General features: G+C 38.2%; 2 protein-coding genes across 4 annotated transcripts; one reads left to right on the top strand and one right to left on the bottom strand.

Moving 5' to 3' along the window:
- The first annotated feature begins 8,430 nt into the window (after positions 1–8,430).
- On the top strand, positions 8,431–12,724 carry LOC136230000 (BTB/POZ domain-containing protein DOT3). Of its 3 annotated transcripts, none has more exons than XM_066018904.1 (6): positions 8,431–8,888; positions 9,124–9,193; positions 10,222–11,114; positions 11,251–11,512; positions 11,597–11,725; positions 12,138–12,724. In XM_066018904.1, exons 1-6 carry the CDS (start codon positions 8,752–8,754, stop codon positions 12,507–12,509), a joined length of 1,863 nt encoding a protein of 620 aa, XP_065874976.1. In that variant the 5' UTR covers positions 8,431–8,751; the 3' UTR covers positions 12,510–12,724. The 3 variants fall into 3 exon arrangements, with proteins under 3 accessions (XP_065874976.1, XP_065874975.1, XP_065874977.1); XM_066018903.1 differs by having other exon boundaries at positions 12,117–12,724; XM_066018905.1 differs by having other exon boundaries at positions 8,753–8,888; positions 10,319–11,114; positions 12,117–12,724.
- Positions 11,476–15,593, bottom strand: LOC136230001 (uncharacterized). The gene is made up of 3 exons (XM_066018906.1): positions 14,991–15,593; positions 14,728–14,838; positions 11,476–11,684 (listed from the first exon to the last, which is right to left on the bottom strand). Exons 1-3 carry the CDS (start codon positions 15,497–15,499, stop codon positions 11,663–11,665), a joined length of 642 nt encoding a protein of 213 aa, XP_065874978.1. The 5' UTR covers positions 15,500–15,593; the 3' UTR covers positions 11,476–11,662.
- Between the last annotated feature and the right edge of the window lie 3,750 nt (positions 15,594–19,343).

Raw genomic sequence — 19,343 nt, 5'->3', positions numbered from 1 at the left:
CTCCAAACATAGCACACACGTATCCATACAAATGAGCTTCGGGGTCTTCTACCCCACTAAACAATTTCAACACAGACATGATCCTCCGAGATGAGACTTCCTCGGTCTCCTCAGTTTCAGTTCTATCATCCATCACTCCTTCCGTTGGCTCCTCTTCCAAAGCCGACACATACAAACCATTTCCCACATTATTCTTCTCATCGGAGTCCAACAACTCCTCTACATTCTCCTCGAAGGATTCCATCACTACACGTTTTGTCAGACCAATTCCGATCATGCTTACCCTATGATTAGGCAATGGATTACGCCTAGTGGAAGGGTTTGCTGACGAAGGATCAGCTATCTTTTTCTCCTCGATTAAATCCTGGATTTCGTGTTTCAGCCTCTCACAAATTGTATGCCCATAACTGCTGTGGAACTCACAATACCCTCTAGCCTGTATCTGCGGAGTAGGTGGAGCTTTGTTATAAGGGGTAAGGGCTTTCAATAGTCCTTTCTTCTGCAAACGTTCGAAAACCTTTGCGTAAGTCTGATCAAATTTGGCGAACCACCTCTTTTCGATAGCATTAAGATCAAGCACTTTCACTACTGCAGATTCTGCACTCGCACTCGGCCCTCCGGCACTATACCCAGACTTCGTCCATTTAGTGTATGCTTTCTTCGGCTCTCCATCCCCCTCGACTGTCAAGGCACAACTATACATCTGATTGAAATCGGTAAACGGCATATACCGCAACTCATTCTTGATATACGACAATGTGTTGCCAACCACCATTCGAATCTGATCTTGCTCAAGCGGCTTCTGTTTCCTGACCGCGGCCTTAGCCCTCCATCTTTTCACAAAATCGGAAAAAGATTCCCCAGCCTGTTGCTTAGTGCTCTCAAGTTCCTTCAAAGTGACCTCAAGCATGGTGTTGAAGCTATACTGAGCGATGAATGACTTCGCTAATTCCTTCCAATCCCTCTTCGTCACCATTGGTAATGCATGAAACCATGTGAGGGCAGCCCCCTCTAGGTAAGTGTTAAACAGCCCTAGGACTTGATCCTCAGTAAGGATCGTGTGCTTCATTACAGCGACATACTGATTCATGTGGGCAGTGGGATCCCCAGTTCCATCGAACTTTTTCATGTCAGGGAGCCGAAATTTCAAAGGCAAAGCCGTTGCCGATAAATAATTCTTCAAGTTATAAAAGTCCTGACTCCCGGAACTTCCCCCACGTAGATCCTGCACCTCCTGCGTGATGTGTTGTTTCCACTCCTCTTCCTTAGCTTTCTCTTTCTCAAGCTGCTTCCGGATATAATCTTGATAGTCATCCTTATTCCCAAAGCGAGGTCCATCATTCACCTCATTCTCAGCGTGTTTACTGCCATTTTTATCATCTCTCATGGCCAGCTTAGCTAACTGGGCCGCTATCACCGCTAACTGCTCATTAATGTTGTTCACAGAGTTTTCCAATCCGGCCACTTTTTCGTCGGTCGCAGACATACTGGCTGAAGACTGAGTATACTCGGACGAAGATGATTCCGAAGCCACAACTGCCGATTCAGAACTGTCAATCTGTAACTGGTCAAACTGCCTAACTAGCCGACTGCTATCTCGGTACCACAATCGCTTAATGATGACGTCTGCGCGAACGATATCCATTAGTATGTATGCATGATTTTATATGCATGATTCGTGAAAATGCGTTTATTTATTTACGGATATATAAGATAAGAAAAACAAACATTAGTCTAATTACACGTATCACAACATCTCTCTTCCACCCTTATTCCTCCACACACTCGATGGTCCAAGTCTCTTTCCTAGGATTTTGGTTTGGGGCTCACATTGCGGTCCAGGGGACGCGTGATGCCGTCGATTATTACGGAAAAGTAGATCAGTCATCAGACAATACAGTTCGTTTTGACGTATCAACGTTCAGTGACTAAGAAATCGACCAAGTTGGATTGTCCTTTCGGAATAACTCGTCTTTCGTCCTTTCGTGAGACGCATTAGTTCGGGTTTTGACTCCCTTTGAGCGCATCTCAGTTTTTAGACGTGGTACGAGTTATTCTTCTAGTCCAATCGTTCGTTATTGTCAATGACTCGTTCCCTTTTGTTCGCGCGGGTTCGTGTCTCGATTTTTGGATTACAACGGGATCTTTTGGATCTATCGAGAGACTTAACCACTTGTTTATTTAGTGATGGAATCACTTTTGGATTTTATTTTAGGGAACAGACTCATCGCGTAACCCATTTGTTCTTAGCGTTGAGGATCCGTTTGCTCATTTTAGCTACGTGAAAAGACGGCGAGCCTTATTTTGAGCGCATGGTAACCTTTCGGCTAGCAACAGTTCGTTGTTCTTCCCAATCCACGGGATATATCATCTTAGTGTGGTTATAGAAAATCGACGTTTCGTTGAATCGTATGCCTATTCAAAGCGAGGATATCACCGTTCTCTTTCCTTTAGGCACGACTTAAGCAAACACGTACATCGGGCCATATTTCTTGCAGTTTTGGTAATGGTCGAAATGATCGAGTCGTTAGTCAAAACCCGCAGTCTCGTCCATATGGCGCAATTATATGGTTTGGCTTAATTCGGCTTTGTGATTTTAAACGGGGTATACACTCGTTCGAGGCACGTATTCAACGGCATTGGTTTATTTTCTTTAACTACTCTCGGGATTGACATATATCGTAAATTCGGAATGATTTTGGTCGTTTAGTTCATTTTTCGCTTTTCTTTTCTCAGTCACTTCTGCGGACACGTCCATTTCTCTTAAGAACGACACAGGGCATAACGTAAAAGCTCGCCTTTTATTCGGAAGGGACGGGCTACTTGTGCGAAACTTTTCACGTTACGACAGGGTCGTTCGAAACAGAAATGTTCTTCATTTTCGTTTCGTTATGATCTCGTTTTATCCCAATTTATTTAAAGAATGTGAATAACGGCTACTGTTAATATAGTCTTTTGAATCGAAGTATAACTATCCTCAACACCAAACCGATTCATACTAATACATGCTTATGTCGTAACGCATTTCCTGAACATGTGCCTTCGTCGGGACACAGAAAGGGACAAGGCGGGCCGCACATGTTCATTCATACGAGATGACTAAGTCGTCTTTAGTTTAAATCGTTTCTATGTTTTAGGGTAATTAGTATGTCGACTCAAGAGTATATATTAACGCATCATTTCATTTTCTTTACATACTTTAGGATTTAGACACGTATCATGGCGATTTGAAAACACGAACTGATTCATTTATCACACCAAAAATAGTAACGGGTAATCCTATGGCAACTTCTAAGGCTACTATATGCTGACACGGCTGAGCGCGGGACCTCACAGGACCGCACAAATTTGCCCCTAACGAATGGATGGGGACCCTTTGGCGCCTTACTGTAAGGGGGAACTTACACTAGCCTCTTTCGAGCGACGAATGGACTCTCGCTAGAGGTTTCGCGGAAATTACCCAAAAGGTTTGCAATAATGCACATGAATGCATACGAAAAGAAATAATACGATCCGTCCCCGTTAAGGGCTTAATACACGCCTTCCGGAATCAAATTTCTCGCTTCCCCAGCAGAGTCGCCACTTGTTAGACGAGGTGCCGCGGCCTAATCTCCCGGACGGACCGGGGGGTGGACACCTCATGGCGACGTAAGCGGTGATTGGCGCCGAAAGCAACCAATCGTGGAATCAAGCTGCTCGGCAGGACCGGAGCTCGGAGATATGGAAGAGTCGCCACCCACGAATGGGAAAATGAACACCGATCCCTTGCGGGAGACCGGTGTGGGTTCGGGAAACTTAGGTACGAGCCGAGAAGGCTAGCTCCTTTCCGGAGAAAGGCTACTAGGCACCCCGACATCGCCCGGTTATGAACCACCGGCCTCCTACTCAGCATGTTAGGCGATAACGGACTAATCGTATACTTCTTTGAGTTTAAAATTCATTTGAAACCTTTTCTTTCTCGTTTTGGAAACCGTTTTGAGCATATATTATGGAAAAGCCACTTTAGTAAAGAATCACCCATTTACATCAGTTCGATATATATACAAAGAGAGGGGGGAGAAAGAAGTGATTTATTTACAACGTGATTTACATGTCGTGTTGCGTGTTAATTCTATACTAACTTATTCCCCCAAAACGAATTTATTTACATGGTTCGTACCTTAACCCTCGTTGGAGCGATTTTGGTACGTTTCAAAACCCCGCTTGATGAAGTTCACCCGAATCGCCGTTGGAATGACTCAAGTGTTTGAAAACGTTAAGGTAAAAACCTTTAGTAAGAAAACATGGTTAAACATACAAGTCAATTTATTTTGTATAAATCATTTAAGAAAACGATTCAAAAACTTCATTATTCACAATGGAAACGATTTTAATTACAAGATTCGCTTAATCCGTCGTTGGAATGGACTAAGGTTTTAAAACGTGTTGATTTGAGAAATGAGTTGAAATGTCAAGAAAATACTATTTATTTACATTAGGAATTTCTAAAAAACCATTAGTTTAAATGATTAAATTAAAAACTCTTTTTGTGATTTAATTTTCCCCTTTTTCTTTAATGGATTCTCTACTTGTCATAATTACAATAATGAATATATTTAAACCAAAATTTACTCCCAAATAAAGCCCATTTGAAACATGGACCCCTAAATGACCCAAAAGATTAAAGAAAATAATATAAGCATATATATATACATTTTAATCCAAAAAAGGAAACATAAAATGCAAATAAATGAAAAGAGATTATATTATACTTATATGAAAATACTAAATATAATACATTTTTGCTTCAAATATGTAAAAATAGTAAATAAAACTCCTATTGTTTCCAGATTTATTCAAAAACTTTAAATTAAGTCTAATTCAATCGTTTTGGATTTCCGAACTACCAAAAATGGATCATAGTCAATAACGGAAGTTCCTAAAACGACGTTTTTATTTTAAAACATTATTCGGAAATTCTTTTAAATTAAAACTTATAATTACAACGTTTTTAACACCCGAACTACCTTTTTATCGGATCACGGTTCGTATTGGGATATCAAAACGAGGTTTTTTATTTTAAAGCAAAACCGAATTTTATTCAACACGAGACGGGGATTAAATAAATACGAAAAATTAAATAGAACGTGATAAATAAATAAATGACAAAATAAATAAAATTATAACATAAAAATAAATAAAGGAAAAGAAATAAATTAAATAAAATAAAACGAGTCTAGTCCTCGGATAATACCTCAAGTTCGGTATCTGACAGTCGAAGCCGATTGATTCCACGAGTCGTGATTTTCCGGTTTTTTGTGTTTTTTAGTAAAAATTTAACTTTGGGAAATTCTGAATTTTTGAGAAAAAAAAATATTTTTTTCAAAAAAAATCACTTTCTCTCTCTAAAAATGTCTAGAGTGAGAAAGGCTCCAAAAATCCCTCCTCCCCTTTTGCATGGGGATCCGTGCCTTTTATAGGCAAACGGATCCCCGGCGGAATGGGCGACGCCTGAAAAGAATCGGGCGTCGCCCAAGGGGGTTGGGCGGCCGCCCAAGGCATGTTGGGCGGCCGCCCAACCTCACGTTGGGCTATCGCCCAACATTGTTGGGCGATCGCCCAACAATAGTTGGGCGCGCGCCCAACCGCCGTTGGGCGTTCGCCCGACGTCGGTGGGTGCTCGCCCAACGACCGCCGGGGCGCGTCTCGCGCCGTCGGGCGCCCACGCGTCGCGGCCGTCGAACGCGCGTTCCGCGCTGCCGGGCGCACACGCCCCGTGGCCGATGAGAACGCGCTCCGCGCCACCGGGCCCATGCATCGCTCGGACGTCGAGCGCGCGCCACTTGTGGTTGGATGCGTGCATCCGACGGACGTCGAGCGCGTGCCCCGCGCCGTCGAGCAGGCGTCCGACTGTCGTCGACCGCGCGTCGGATGCCGCTAAGCGCTCGCACCATGCCGCTAAGCATTCGCGAGCCACCCCATTGGCAACAGCGACCCGCCATAACTCTTTCTTCCTTATTATGTACTTATCATTCTTTATATATTTTTTGTTTTTCAAAACTTCCGGAATCAATCGCTTCAACCGTCTTGTTTTCAGGTTTTCGTCACAGGTCCTCCGACTCGGTGTCTACAGTCGGCGTACAAATTGGACTGCCCAGCAGCGCCGCCGGCGCTCCCTACGCAATGCCCAGCAGAACCGCCGGTGCTCACTAGGCAGTGCCCAGCATCGCTGCCGGCAGCACTGCCGGCGCTCGTCCTGCATCGCCCAGCGCCATCGGCGTCAGATTCGGCCTGCCCAGGTGGTGCCTTCCCCCCCGCATCGGAAACCAGCCCTGCCCCAGCTGCCCGAGCGCTCACGCTCACCTGCCCATCGGTCCCCAACCTTCCTGCCGCGCTGCCCAGCGCCTCCCACGACCCCCTCACCCCCTCACGCCCCCCCTCCTGCCTTCCCCCATCTTCCCTAGCGCCCCATACCTCCAGCCCGCAATCCCCCTCCATGACGCTCTCCTCCTCCCGATCTGCCCAAACCGTAGCCGACACCACCCCCTCACCTCCACCCGCCGCCCTCCTCTCCCTAGATCTATCCCTAACCCTTTTCACCATAAACCCTAGCAGAGAGAAAAGAGAGAGAGAGAGAGAGAGAAAAATTAGTATAGTAATGGTAATTACATTTCATAATTTTTTTTTTAAATTTATCAACCAAACATGGTAATAGAATCACTATTCCATTCCATTGCATTACGTCATACAAAATTTAAGTCATGAAATTCTCATTACATTCCAATTTTATTAAAAAAGTGTATCCAAACATAGTAATGAGCTTTTAATGTAATGAACATTTCATTACGAAGCTCATTACGTCTTACCAAACGTATCCTTAGTGGCCTGATGTTGTTTCACATCTTTATTATGCTTCCACCTTAGACAAAAATAAAACTTCAAAATACATTTTTCTTGGCTATATATAAAAATGGTATTAACGGGGTGTTTGTTAGAGGGGGGTAAAGACACGGGGATAGGGATAAAAAAAACTGAGATGAGTTATCTCATGTTTGTTTTAGAGATAGGTTAGGGAGATAAGAGAAGGATATGCGTTATCCCTCAAATCTTATACCCAAGAGGGGGATGATATAAAGAGGTGTAATAAACTCCTGCGATTTTAATAGGATGGAAAAGTTTATCTTATCCATCAAATTAATGTCATGTAGTTTAAATAAGGTTAAAATAGTAAAATGTATTATTTTATCCATATCCGTATCCCACATACCAATCATGAATAATAATTCTCGACTATCATATTTTTATCCTTATCTCAACCATTTATCTTTATTTTTGTTTCAACATTTATCCTTATCCTTATCCCAATAAAATATCAAACGCCCGTAAGGGTTATCATTAAGGTCATGGACCTAAAAGCAAATAGAAAATTTATGTGTAGACATATTTACTTTTATGAGGACATAATTCCTATTACTCAATGTCTTTGACTGATCACCAAGCAGCAGGGCTATGACTACAAAATGAATTATCTAAGGCTGTCATCTTTTGAGATTGAATTCATTGGCAATTTCCTCTCTCTTTACTCACTTCTTGTGAGCTATATAGAACTGTAATTATCTATTTTTATTCAATAAGAAAGCACCTCTTATTTATTTCTCCATACTTGCTTCTTCTCATCTACTTTTGTGATATTTGATGGTGATATTGACATCTAGCTTCAGATTTTACAACTTATTATTTTAATTTAATTCGTAAACAAGCTAGTCAAATATTCATTTCTTTTTTATATATATACATATTTCAGCCAGTAAGCTATGACCTTTTTTACTCAATTTGCAAACATGGTATGCAACTGTGCATCGCTGACTGGAAAGGAAATGCCAACACATTCACCACTCAAATAGGAAATGTGCATGTTTAATCCTCTAATCTGCCGATCTTAGCTAAAACTTTCATCAAGCCACCACATATTTGTTCATTACGTAAACCTTAAACTTTAAATTTAAGTCATATCAAAGACTTTTGATATCTGTTTAACGTATTGCAACTTTGGCACATTTGAATTTGAACTTAAACTTTAATTTTATTTTTATTTTTTTCATTCACAAGCAATATTATATTATGATCTACAACTTTGGCACATCTGTTAAAGAATATCTCAGCGTAACTTGGTACAATTTTGTATCAATTTTTTCCCGAATACGAAGATTTGGGCTGTAGATCATAATAAAAGTAAGCTCTTCAACATAGGCTAGCATGATGTTCAAGTATAGCTCAAATTTCAAACGGGATATCATATGGTTATGATAACCAATTAGTGTACTTATCCACATCCAAATAAGATAATACATGTGATCATATTGAAAGATGAATTACCCATTAATTTAGAAGGCACACCTGCACCTGCTAATTCTTTCACATTCAAAAGGGATGTGCAGATAATGACAAGCTTCAGGTTACAATTTAGAACCACACATCGGTGTATTGGCTGTATGTTCAGATACGTGGTTGGAAATTGACAGGTCAGGGCCAACATTCTCTTCTAACTTCTAAGTGAAAAAAAATAACATCACTGGTCTCTATCGAATTTTCGGACACTTAAATACTAAACTCACCAGCACAACTAACATTACTCCTATTCCTATTCCAGCCACATGCTAGTTTCTCACATTTATTACTCAGTCCCACTCTATAATTTCATACTCTCCCTCTCTCTCTAAATGCATTCAGTCACTCCATTTCCATATTCAACTAGAGCTACGGAGTCTTACCATGAACAAGTCTCTTCCAGCATTTCCACCACAGAGCTCTGGGAGTGATTCCGATGGCACCAGTCGAGTTTATGACCAAAGCATCATTAATGTGATTGAGGCTGCAGCTGATAGCTTCCAAAACAAGGAACACTCATGGTACAGCTTCAATTAACCCATGCTTCAGCTAGCTTTCTCAAATCTCAACCCACCAATTTGAAATTGGCTACTTGACCACTCTAGCTAGACCTTTTGTTTGTTTCTAAACGATGCCAAAGCTAAAGTTAGAATTAGCATGTTTGCATTCCCTTTCTTTCACTCTTTTTCTCAAGCACTAGTTGTCTGCCTCACTCTGTTTTTTGGTGTTTTTCTATTTTTTTATTGCATAATGCAGGTTTGTGACTTCTCAAATTCCAACAGATCTATTAGTCCAAGTTCAAGATATCACTTTTTCTGTTCACAAGGTAACTTGCTAATAATAGGGGAAAAAAACAAACCAACAAACTCTTTGTTGAACAAAATTACAATCAAAACTCGAAAGGTCTATAGAGATCCTTTCTTATCCATCTTTCCTTCTTTTGTAGAATTAACCATACATCACACATAAAGAAATTAGAGAAATCAAATCTAAAAAAACATGAAAGTAGGGTAACTTGATTTGAACTATACGTAATCTAATGTCACTCACTGCTTACTGATATACCAACAAAATTATCCTCTTCAATTGGATTTAGAACAGAAGCCACAATAACTAAGATTATTTAGACCACTTTAGGCAAAAAGCATCTTGAGGCCCCTGATCTTTCACCATTTGGTGCATTAAGCCCTCGATCTTTCATTTAGACACATTGAGCCCTTGATCTTTCATATATGGGTGTATTAGGTCCTTCCATAAATCAATTAATATATAGGTTTATTAAGGGCATGTTTGGTTAGGTCTATATAACTACAGCGTTTCGCATTTTCTCTGAACACTGCAACATTTTGGAAGCTCTTTTCATGAACAGTTGTTTGTAGTTACTTGTTATTGATAAAATTACCTTCTTATTTCCACAAAATGTGCTTCAATTTTAACATTATTTTTATTTTTAGAACATAATTATCGAAAAACAAGGTTTTATTGTGTTCAATAAATTTTTAATTTTTTATTTAAATTGTTTTTATTAATTTGTATAATATATTTTTTATTTTATAATTTGTTATTTTTAGAACATCATTTGTTGTCACACCAAACATGCACTTAATAAACCTATATATTAATTGATTTATGGAAGGACCTAATACACCCATATATGAAAGATCAAGGGCTCAATGTGTCTAAATGAAAGATCGAGGGCTTAATGCACCAAATGGTGAAAGATCAGGGGCTCAATGTGTCTAAATAAAAGATCAAGGGCTTAATGCACCAAACAATGAAAGACCAGGGGCCTCAGGATGCTTTTTGCCTAAACTTTATATAATTCATTAACCTTCGTATCCTTCTGTGAAACAGTATCCTTTGCTATCAAAATGTGGTTACATAGGCCGCCTAGAACTTCAGCCTTCCATTTCAAATTTTGGGTATGAATTGAAGCTTGAAAGTTTTCCAGGTGGACCAGAAACATTTGAGATCATTCTTAAGTTTTGCTACGGTCTTCCTTTAGACTTAAACCCTCATAATATAGCAGCACTACGATGTGCAGCAGAATTCCTAGAGATGAGCGAAGAATTTGAAGATGGTAACCTCATCGCAAAGACAGAGGCTTTCCTCACATTTGTAGTACTTTCCTCGTGGAAAGATACCATTACTGTTCTCAAATGCTGTGAAACTTTATCTCCCTGGGCAGAAAATCTCCAAATTGTTAGAAGATGTTGTGACTCAATTGCATGGAAAGCTTATAGAGAGAGTTCAACAACAGGAGATGTAGTAGATGAAGATGGTTGGTGGTTTGAGGATGTTGCTACGGTTAGAATTGATCACTTCATGAGGATCGTAACTGCAGCAAAGGCAAAAGGAACAAAACCAGAAATCATAGGTAAGTCCATCATGTGCTACGCATCAAGATGGTTGCCAGGCATAGATGCTGAACTAGAAGGACTAAGAGGATATGGGTATGGAAAAAATGAGTTGCAGTTTAGTATATTGAGTGGAAAGAATGACGATGAGGGTGCTGCACATATCAAGGAGCAAAAATCCATAATTGAGAGCCTAGTAAGCCTACTCCCTACTCAACAAGAAGCTGTTCCATGTAAGTTTTTGTTGAAGATGTTGAAGATAGCCATAGTCTATTCTGCATCATCAGCTTTAATTTCAGAGCTCGAGAAAAGAGTGGGACTGACATTGGAAAACGCCAGTGTGAATGACCTGCTGATTCCCAACTATAAAACTGAAGATACTATGACAAAGTGAGATTTTCTACCTTCCTTAATCTACATTTATGATTGTCTAATTTTACCTAAAAAGTAAACATCAAAGCAGTACATTAAAATTGTATTGATACCACTTCCAACAATGGGTCATTGTCATTAACTGATACAACAGGCAATCTGAACAACACACAATGCATAACATAGAGGTTGTGCAAAGAATCATGGAGTACTTTCTGATGCATGAACAAGAGCAGCAACTGCAATCAATGCCAGCGAAATCAAATATTAGCAAGCTCATGGACAACTATCTAGCTGAGATAGCAAGGGACCCAAACCTTTCCATTACAAAATTCCAAGTTTTGGCAGAAGCACTACCAGAAAATGCTCGAACATGTGACGATGGTCTTTATAGAGCCATTGATACCTACCTCAAGGTTTGTCTTTAGTTCTCTCTTTCTCTTTCTAATTTCTTGGCCAAGGAAACTTACGAGGCCCAGAAAAAATGATATGCTTTTCAGACTCATCCTTCACTATCTGAGCATGACCGGAGAAAACTATGCAAAGTTATGAGCTGTGAGAAATTATCACTTGATGCTTGCACGCATGCTGCACAAAATGACAGGTTACCTCTAAGAACTGTTGTTCAGGTAAATTTATACATATTGTAGACCATAAATTCAATTATTAGATCGACAAACAGAATGCTTGACAGGAAGTTGGCAAATCTGCACCGTCAATTTAATGATAAAATTTCACCCAGCTCTTAATTATTAAAATAACGAGTTAATGAGAAGCATAAAAGAAGATAGTAGTAGGACATAAGTTCATAGTGAAAGAAAAAGAAGTCAACTTGTATGCAATTATCAAGCAGAAACACTTGAAACCTATGTGCTTTAATTAGCCCAAAATAGGTCGAAAATTTGACATACTTTATGCCAAAAAAAAGCTCAAGCCTTTTATCATACAACATACAAGCTTAGTAACCAACAAAATATCTCTTGCGTCAAGACAATCAGATTACAATATTTTATATCACAGGAAAAGAAAATGGACATGCAGGTATTATTCTCAGAGCAAGTAAAAATGAGGGCAGCAATGAGAGAAAAAGAGCCCATAGAAAGTGGCAACAACTCCGAGCAGGAGGCAGGCCAAACATCAACTGAAACAGATATCATAGCTCTGAAAACAGAACTTGAGAATGTGAAAGCAAATATGGCAGAGCTGCAGAGAGATTACTCACAGCTGCAACAAGAATATGAAAAGCTAAACAAGCACCATAAAAATATCTCAGCCTGGAGTATAGGATGGAAAAAGATCAGGGTATCTTCTCTCTTCAATAGAAAGATTGATGGGGATGAAAGCAGTGAAGGGAGGCAGAGATCCAATCCATTGTCAAAAATCAGCTTGACAAGAAGACAATCAATATCATAGTTTTGTAATATAAAAAGAAGGAAGTCGTATACCTATTCATTCCAAAGTTCCACAATTTTCTCAAGGGAAGTCTTCGAGAAAATTCATAATGTAATCCTTAGTTCAAGAGTAGACACAATGTTTTGTGTTGTCCCACTTGGTAAAAGTTTGCACTCTTTTCCAAGAGGATGACAAGAAGAATAATCATATAAATTAATTTAACTTTTGTTATTTTCTAGTGGAATAAAAACACCTATTTAGAATGCCATGAACCTAGTAGGATGGCCACTTACTCTAGGTTATGGATCAAGAAGGTAACGTATATGAAAAGAATACGAAATTTGGAAAATCAATCATGTGTGTCATGGAACCAATTGACCTAAAAGCTCAAGTTGATGGTTAAAGGTCCACTTCATATTAATATCCGACACACACCCACACGTGAATGCCCACTGGGCTTGAAGCGTGCACAACACAGGCCCATATTACCATGTCCTGCGATTAAATCAACAAATGGGGCTGCCAAGAATCGAACCCTAGACCACTCAGTCAAACTAGCTCTAATAACATGTCAGGGAACCAATTGAACTAAAAGCTCAAGTTGATAGTTAAAGGTCCACTTCATATTAATATCTGACAACGTGGAATGTCAATGAGCACTCCTCAATACAAAAACTTGCAGTATGTGATAAGGCGTCAAAGAACTCACTTCATTGATTGTTTGTAAGACGAATATCTGCTAAATGGTTAAGAATCCGAAACAAAAACAAGTATATGAGGGGTCATAACCATCATTCATACAACACAATTGAAGTTCCAGGAAAATTATATAAATGAAATTATGCAGATTCCATCAAGTTAGATTTATCTCTACCAATCTTCCAGGTAACTCCCCTGAATAACCACAAGAAGTTTTACATATTAATAGCCATTGATTCATATCAAATCAAAGGAAAATTAATTTTAGTCATAGTTATTAAAGGCGCGTGGCGCACTAAGGCGCAAGGGGTCCTGGAGCCTTGGCGCATGGCGATGGCACGCGCCATAGCGAGACAAGGCGCACTTACAAAAATAAAAATTATAAAACTATAAAACTAACATAAAAATGCAATGAATACTAAATCATGAAAATATCTTAAGCATAAATAAATTTTAAAATGCAAAATAAACTACATGTTAGAAAGATAAAGTTGAATACTAATCCTAAGTTCTACTCCTAATCAAAACTCTCCAAATTCATCACTCCTCATCATCACTATCACACTCCTCATCTAAAGCATCATCAAACTCTTGATCATGAAACTGATACTCTTCATCCACATCAACAAAATCAGTTTCTTCTTCCTCCTCATCTCGAGCAACTACAGGGGCTTTCGCAAAATCCGTTTGATGTGTTTTCTTTCTACTAAACTTCTTCCTCTTATAAATTATAATGACCCTGTCTCTTCCTCTTCAAATCAAAGAGTATCTTCCTCTTCTAATAAACGTACAATCAACGTATAATCTCTCTCTTTGAATACTTTTTTTAATAGAGCTGCCCCTAACTGCCAAACATTCCAGAAAACTGCCCCTAATTGCCTCTAACTGCCAAGGCGCGCCTTTGGCAACTTCCTCTTGGCGCAAAATGGCGCACCAGGCACGCGCCATGGCGGTTGCGCCTCGCCATGGGGCTGCCATGGCGCTAAGGCCTGCGCCTTTAATAACTATGATTTTAGTTGATGGGGGCAATGCAGGTTTGTCATTTCCCAAATTCCAACAGATCTATCAATCCAAGTTCAAAATATCACTTTTTCTGTTGGAAAACTAACTTGCTAGCAATACCAAAAACCAAACAGACCAAAACAAAATACAGTGGGAATGTTGTAGAAAAAGAAATAAGAGCTTCAATAGATGTTTATTTATTCAACTCCTTACTTTTATAAAATTGACTATGCATGACACGCAGATATAAATGAGAGAAAACAAATCTAAAAATAAAACAAAACAAAGGTAACTTAATCTGAATTAACCTATATGTGACCACTGCCATTAAATAATCATTTCAAACACCGATAAATGTATCATCTTCGCTCTAATTCAGAACAGAAGCAACAATCAATCTGAAATTATTTATGCCAATCAATAGCTGCCCAAACGTCAAATGGTTCCACAAAAAGGTTCAATTTGAACACTAATTTTATCAAACGAAACTAACATTTCCTGAACACTCATAACAACAAGTGAGAAGAGAAAAAACTACCTAGAACCCCTCATGCTACTCCATGGAAATTTAGTATTCTCCACCACAGGTTCACGAACCTTACCGCGACCTCTCCAAGTTCCCTTCTCATTTCCAGCCCTCTCTTCCTCCCTAATTCAGAACAGAAGCCACAATCAGCTGAAATTATTTAAACCAATCAACTTAATATAGCTGCTCAAACGAAAAAAGTTCAACTGAAACACTTATTTATCAAATGACATTTCCCGAAAACTTATAACAACAAGTGAGAAGAGAAAGAATACCTAGAACCCCTCATGCTACTCCATGCAAATTTGGTATTCTCCCCCGCAGAATCACGAGGCTTGCCGCTACCTCTCCAAGTTCCTTTCTCATTTCCAGCCCTCTCTTCCTTCTTCCCATCAAGCCAATGCTTCTTCCCTTCACCGTCATCCATAACACTAGACCTCCTCTGCTTATTGACTCTCTCCTTCTCCTCATCAATAATCCTGAGCGGGAAAAGATCGGGGGATATGGAGAGTGGATTTTTCAAAGTAACATATGCCTTTTTGTAATCTGGTTTGGCGAACAAGACTCCTCCGCGCTGCTTTTTCTTGCCTTCCATGTTAAGAGTACGAACCTTGTCGACTTCGAAGCCGTAGAGGGATTCAAGAACGCGCTTGATTTCAACCTTAGAGGCAGAGGGAATAGTTTTCAAGGCAATTTCATTGATGTTATTGAAGGTAGAGGGCATTAGGAGCTTGATCGGCAGGTTAGCAAAGTGAATAACCCTTCTTCCTAGTCTGCTCCCCATCTGCTTGTGTTTTTGCTCCACTACCTGTCCACAAACGCAATTTACTGCTTTGCCTGCCTTCACCGCAAACTAGAGCCTAGGCAACGACACTCAATCAAATCCCGCTTTTCTATTTAAGGGTCAATGGTTTTAAGTTTTATCACATAAATACATGTGGTTTAATTTCGAGCAAATAAATACATGTGGTATGTTTAGTTTTTCAAAAACACGAAAACGGATGATGATGTGTTTATATGCTGACGTGGTCAATGGTAATTTAGTCAATAAGAGTTAATTTCAAATAAATTATTGTGGTTTGCGTGTTTTTACAAATAGGTACTTGTGGTTTGGATATTTTTGCAAATAAATACTCATGATATAACAAACTATAAAAAAACGTTTAATTTAGGCAAATACCCGTGGTATAACAAATCATAAAACAAACGCTTAATTTAGGCTAGGTATCCGTGGTATAACAAACCACAATATTACCTAAATTAAGCGATTGTTTATGGCTTGTTATACCATTGGTACCTATTTGTAAAAACATCCAAACCACGGGTATCGATTTGTAAAAATATCCAAACCCCAAGTACCTATTTGCAAAAACACGCAAACCACAATAATTTATTTAAAATTAACTCTTATTGACTAAATTATCCTCAGCCACGTCAGTATATAACCGTTTCCGCGTTTTTGAAAAACGATCATACCACGGGTATTTATTTGCTCGAAATCAAACCACAGGTATTTATTTGTCAAAATTTGAAACCATAGGGGTTATATTTGAAATTAACCCTCTATTTAATTAATACTTACTTCACATGTATAAAGAAAATTACATTAATTAATTTCAAAAAAAATAAAATTACATTAAAAAATAAAATAAAATAGAAAATAGAATAATTCTAAGAATTTACTAAAATATTAGTATCATTTAATCATTAATTATTTTATATTTATTTAACTAAACTTTATATTTTTTTTTTTGGTAAGAAGGGAAGAAAAAAAAAACAAACAAACAAAAACCTAACTCGGGATCAGTCTAGGAAGACTGACCCCAATCCTATCCTCAAGAAGAGAAGGTAACAGAAAAGAAGGAGGAACGGAAAGGGTAGAAACACCTAACATCCCCCCATGCCCAGCAGCTGCCAAGCGATCCGCCACGCGGTTTTGCTTCCTATAAATATGGGAGAAGGTAAGAGAATCGAAGGCAGGACGAATTTAACTAAACTTTATATAAATTAGTGTAATTTTAATTAAAAATAAATAATCAAAATTTAGTATTTTTTTAAGAAAAACAATAACTCAGTATTTAATTATAAATAATAAATATATTTTTATATAATATTTATTTTATTCACGGTTATAATTGATATATAATTAAAATTTATAATTTATATACAGTTAAAATTTTAATTTATAAACTAATGATTGATTAAATAAAGGGTAAATTCCAAAAACAACCCATGTGGTTTCATGATGTTCAAAAAAAACCCTGTTGTTTGTTTTTACAAAAAAAATGACCGTGGTTTACGCCGTTATCCGAAAAACGGAAAAGGGCTTAACACCGTTAAAATTGCTGACGTGGCAAGGGGTAAAGTTGGAAAAATATTTTTTTATTATTTTTTTATTTTTCTTTTTTATTCTTCTTCTTCTCTCACTCTCGCTCTGGATTTCAGACGTTCAACGTCTGGTTTCTTGCCATTTCAAGACGATAATATAGTGGCGATGTATAGAAAGATTTACAGAGGTGATTTCAAGTGTCCACCGTGGTTTTCCTCTGAAGCTCGTAGACTAATAACAAAACTCCTGGATCCAAATCCGAGCACTCGAATTACAACATCGAAGGTGATGGATTCGTCTTGGTTCAAGAAATCCATCCCTAAAATTGTGAGAACAAAAGAGGAAATGGAATTTGATGCCTTCACCGGGGAAGAAGATAAGAAAACAGGGGAAAACACTTTGAATGCTTTTCACATCATATCATTATCGGAGGGCTTCAATTTGTCGCCGCTGTTTGAAGAGAAGAAGAGGGAGGAGAAAGAACAGCTAAGGTTCGCCACAACTAAGTCGGCAAGCAGCGTGATATCGAGATTGGAAGAGGTGGCCAAAGCCAGAAAATTCTGCTTGAAGAAGAGCGAGACGAAAGTGAGGATGCAGGGTCAGGAGATAGGAAGGAAAGGGAAATTGGTAATTGCGGCGGAAACTATTTGTTATTTGATTGTGAAATTAGGAACTCGAAATTCCATTGAAATGTTTGTGTTGTGTTCTGTGAATTGGATTCAAATTTAGATTTGATGTTAAAATTTTCAGAATTCTGGAAATTAAAAAAAAAGAAGAAGAATAGAAGAGAGAGAGGAAGAAGAAAAAAAAAAGAAGAGAAGAAGAAGAAAAGGAGGAGGAGAGGAAGAAGAAAAAAAAATATTTTTCCAACTTTACCCCTTGCCACGTCAGCACTTTTAACGGTGTTAAGCCTTTTTCCGTTTTTCGGGTAACGGCGTAAACCACGGTCCCTTTTTTTTTTGTAAAAACAAACCACAAGGGTTTTTTTGAACAACATGAAACCATAGGGGTTGTTTTTGGAATTTACCCTTAAATAAAATATAATTTAAATAATTATTAATTTTTTTAATCTAATCAGTAATATTAAAATTTATGAAATAATTAATAATTAATTTTAATACTGATTGTTGAGTCTAGTCGAAGAGCTCAATCATTGAGAGGTTCTTTAGAAGTTGATCTACGTTTGAGTGACTACATTATGATCCTAAAATCAGTATGAACATAAAAAAAAAAATACCATAAAGGAATGTATTATATATCCTAAAATGAAAGAAAAATACCTTTTTATAAGGGATCCCCAAAAGGTGAGATTGTCTTATTGGGTGATGTGGTGATGGTGAGTCGGTTTGAGGCTGTAGGATCCATAGAAGGATGAGCCTCTTTGAGAACCTAATGCCTATTTAAGCTTGGGTCTTTAATGTGTTGAATCTGTAAGTCTCCCTGTAGTGTATTTCAAATCATTATATGTGAGATCAAAATTTAATGCAGGTCATCTGATGCATGTTTCCCAAAAGATAACCGCCATTATTTAGGTGATAGACTGCTGCGATTTTAATAGCATTTAAGTAGCCTATCAGTGAATAGGTACATAGCCCTAAATTGAGCAAGGAGGAAATATTTCGTATTCGATGGTGTTTCAGAGAACTCAGAGTATAAAGGATTATATTAACCGACTTAAATATGTAAGTTTTTCACTTATGCTTTTTTTCTATATGTTTGTTGAATGTAAAGCTATAGTTAGGGTTTCTTTAGCGAGATATGCATAAACTTTCTTCGGATTTGAATATTTATTCGACTAGTGATTATGGTGAAGACAACAAATGTCACTCTATTGAAAACCATGAGAAACTTGAGATCGTGGTTAGTTATAAACGCACCTTCTTTCCTACTATGGATCACTACATCAAATAGTTGCTCGACTATTATGATTTTATTAAGGTTGGTGATACTTTTAACGAGTTGTATGAAGAGGTTAAGAGTCAATTATAGCCGACGGACGTGTATAGTTGGATAAAAAAAAAGGGAACCGCTTTCATTAGTGTACACCCTATATCAGCTTTAAGTATTTCCAATACTTTTCACTATTTTCAAACCTAAAACATGTTAGAGTAACCAAATGGCTACAGTCTTCTCAAATTTTCTCGTTGTTCGTAACATCACATTGAGGTTTACATTGCGCCACACCTTAAAATCATAATTTTGTGTGGACTAAAGAGCAACCTAAGATATGTCCAATTTGTTAGTGATAATATTCCGCATTATCTATTAAATAAATTCTTATCTAGTTAAAGTTTAAATA

The sequence above is a fragment of the Euphorbia lathyris genome, chromosome 5 (assembly GCF_963576675.1).
Source record: "Euphorbia lathyris chromosome 5, ddEupLath1.1, whole genome shotgun sequence".
NCBI classification, from domain to species: domain Eukaryota; kingdom Viridiplantae; phylum Streptophyta; class Magnoliopsida; order Malpighiales; family Euphorbiaceae; genus Euphorbia; species Euphorbia lathyris.
The sequence above is the reverse complement of the archived record's forward strand: the minus strand, read 5'-3'. Positions and strand labels throughout refer to the sequence as shown.

Bases quoted from the DNA above. Each gene is read 5' to 3' on its own strand.
- LOC136230000 (XM_066018903.1), top strand. From the start codon at position 8,752: ATGAACAAGTCTCTTCCAGCATTTCCACCACAGAGCTCTGGGAGTGAT. The intron at 8,889-9,123 runs GTACAGCTTCAA...TGCATAATGCAG, and splicing joins CAAAACAAGGAACACTCATG to GTTTGTGACTTCTCAAATTC. The intron at 11,513-11,596 runs GTTTGTCTTTAG...TATGCTTTTCAG, and splicing joins CCATTGATACCTACCTCAAG to ACTCATCCTTCACTATCTGA.
- LOC136230001 (XM_066018906.1), bottom strand. From the start codon at position 15,499: ATGGGGAGCAGACTAGGAAGAAGGGTTATTCACTTTGCTAACCTGCCG. The intron at 14,839-14,990 runs GTATTCTTTCTC...GTTCTGAATTAG, and splicing joins AGTAGCATGAGGGGTTCTAG to GGAGGAAGAGAGGGCTGGAA. The intron at 11,685-14,727 runs GTAGTTTTTTCT...CATTTTGTGCAG, and splicing joins AGTAGCATGAGGGGTTCTAG to CATGCGTGCAAGCATCAAGT.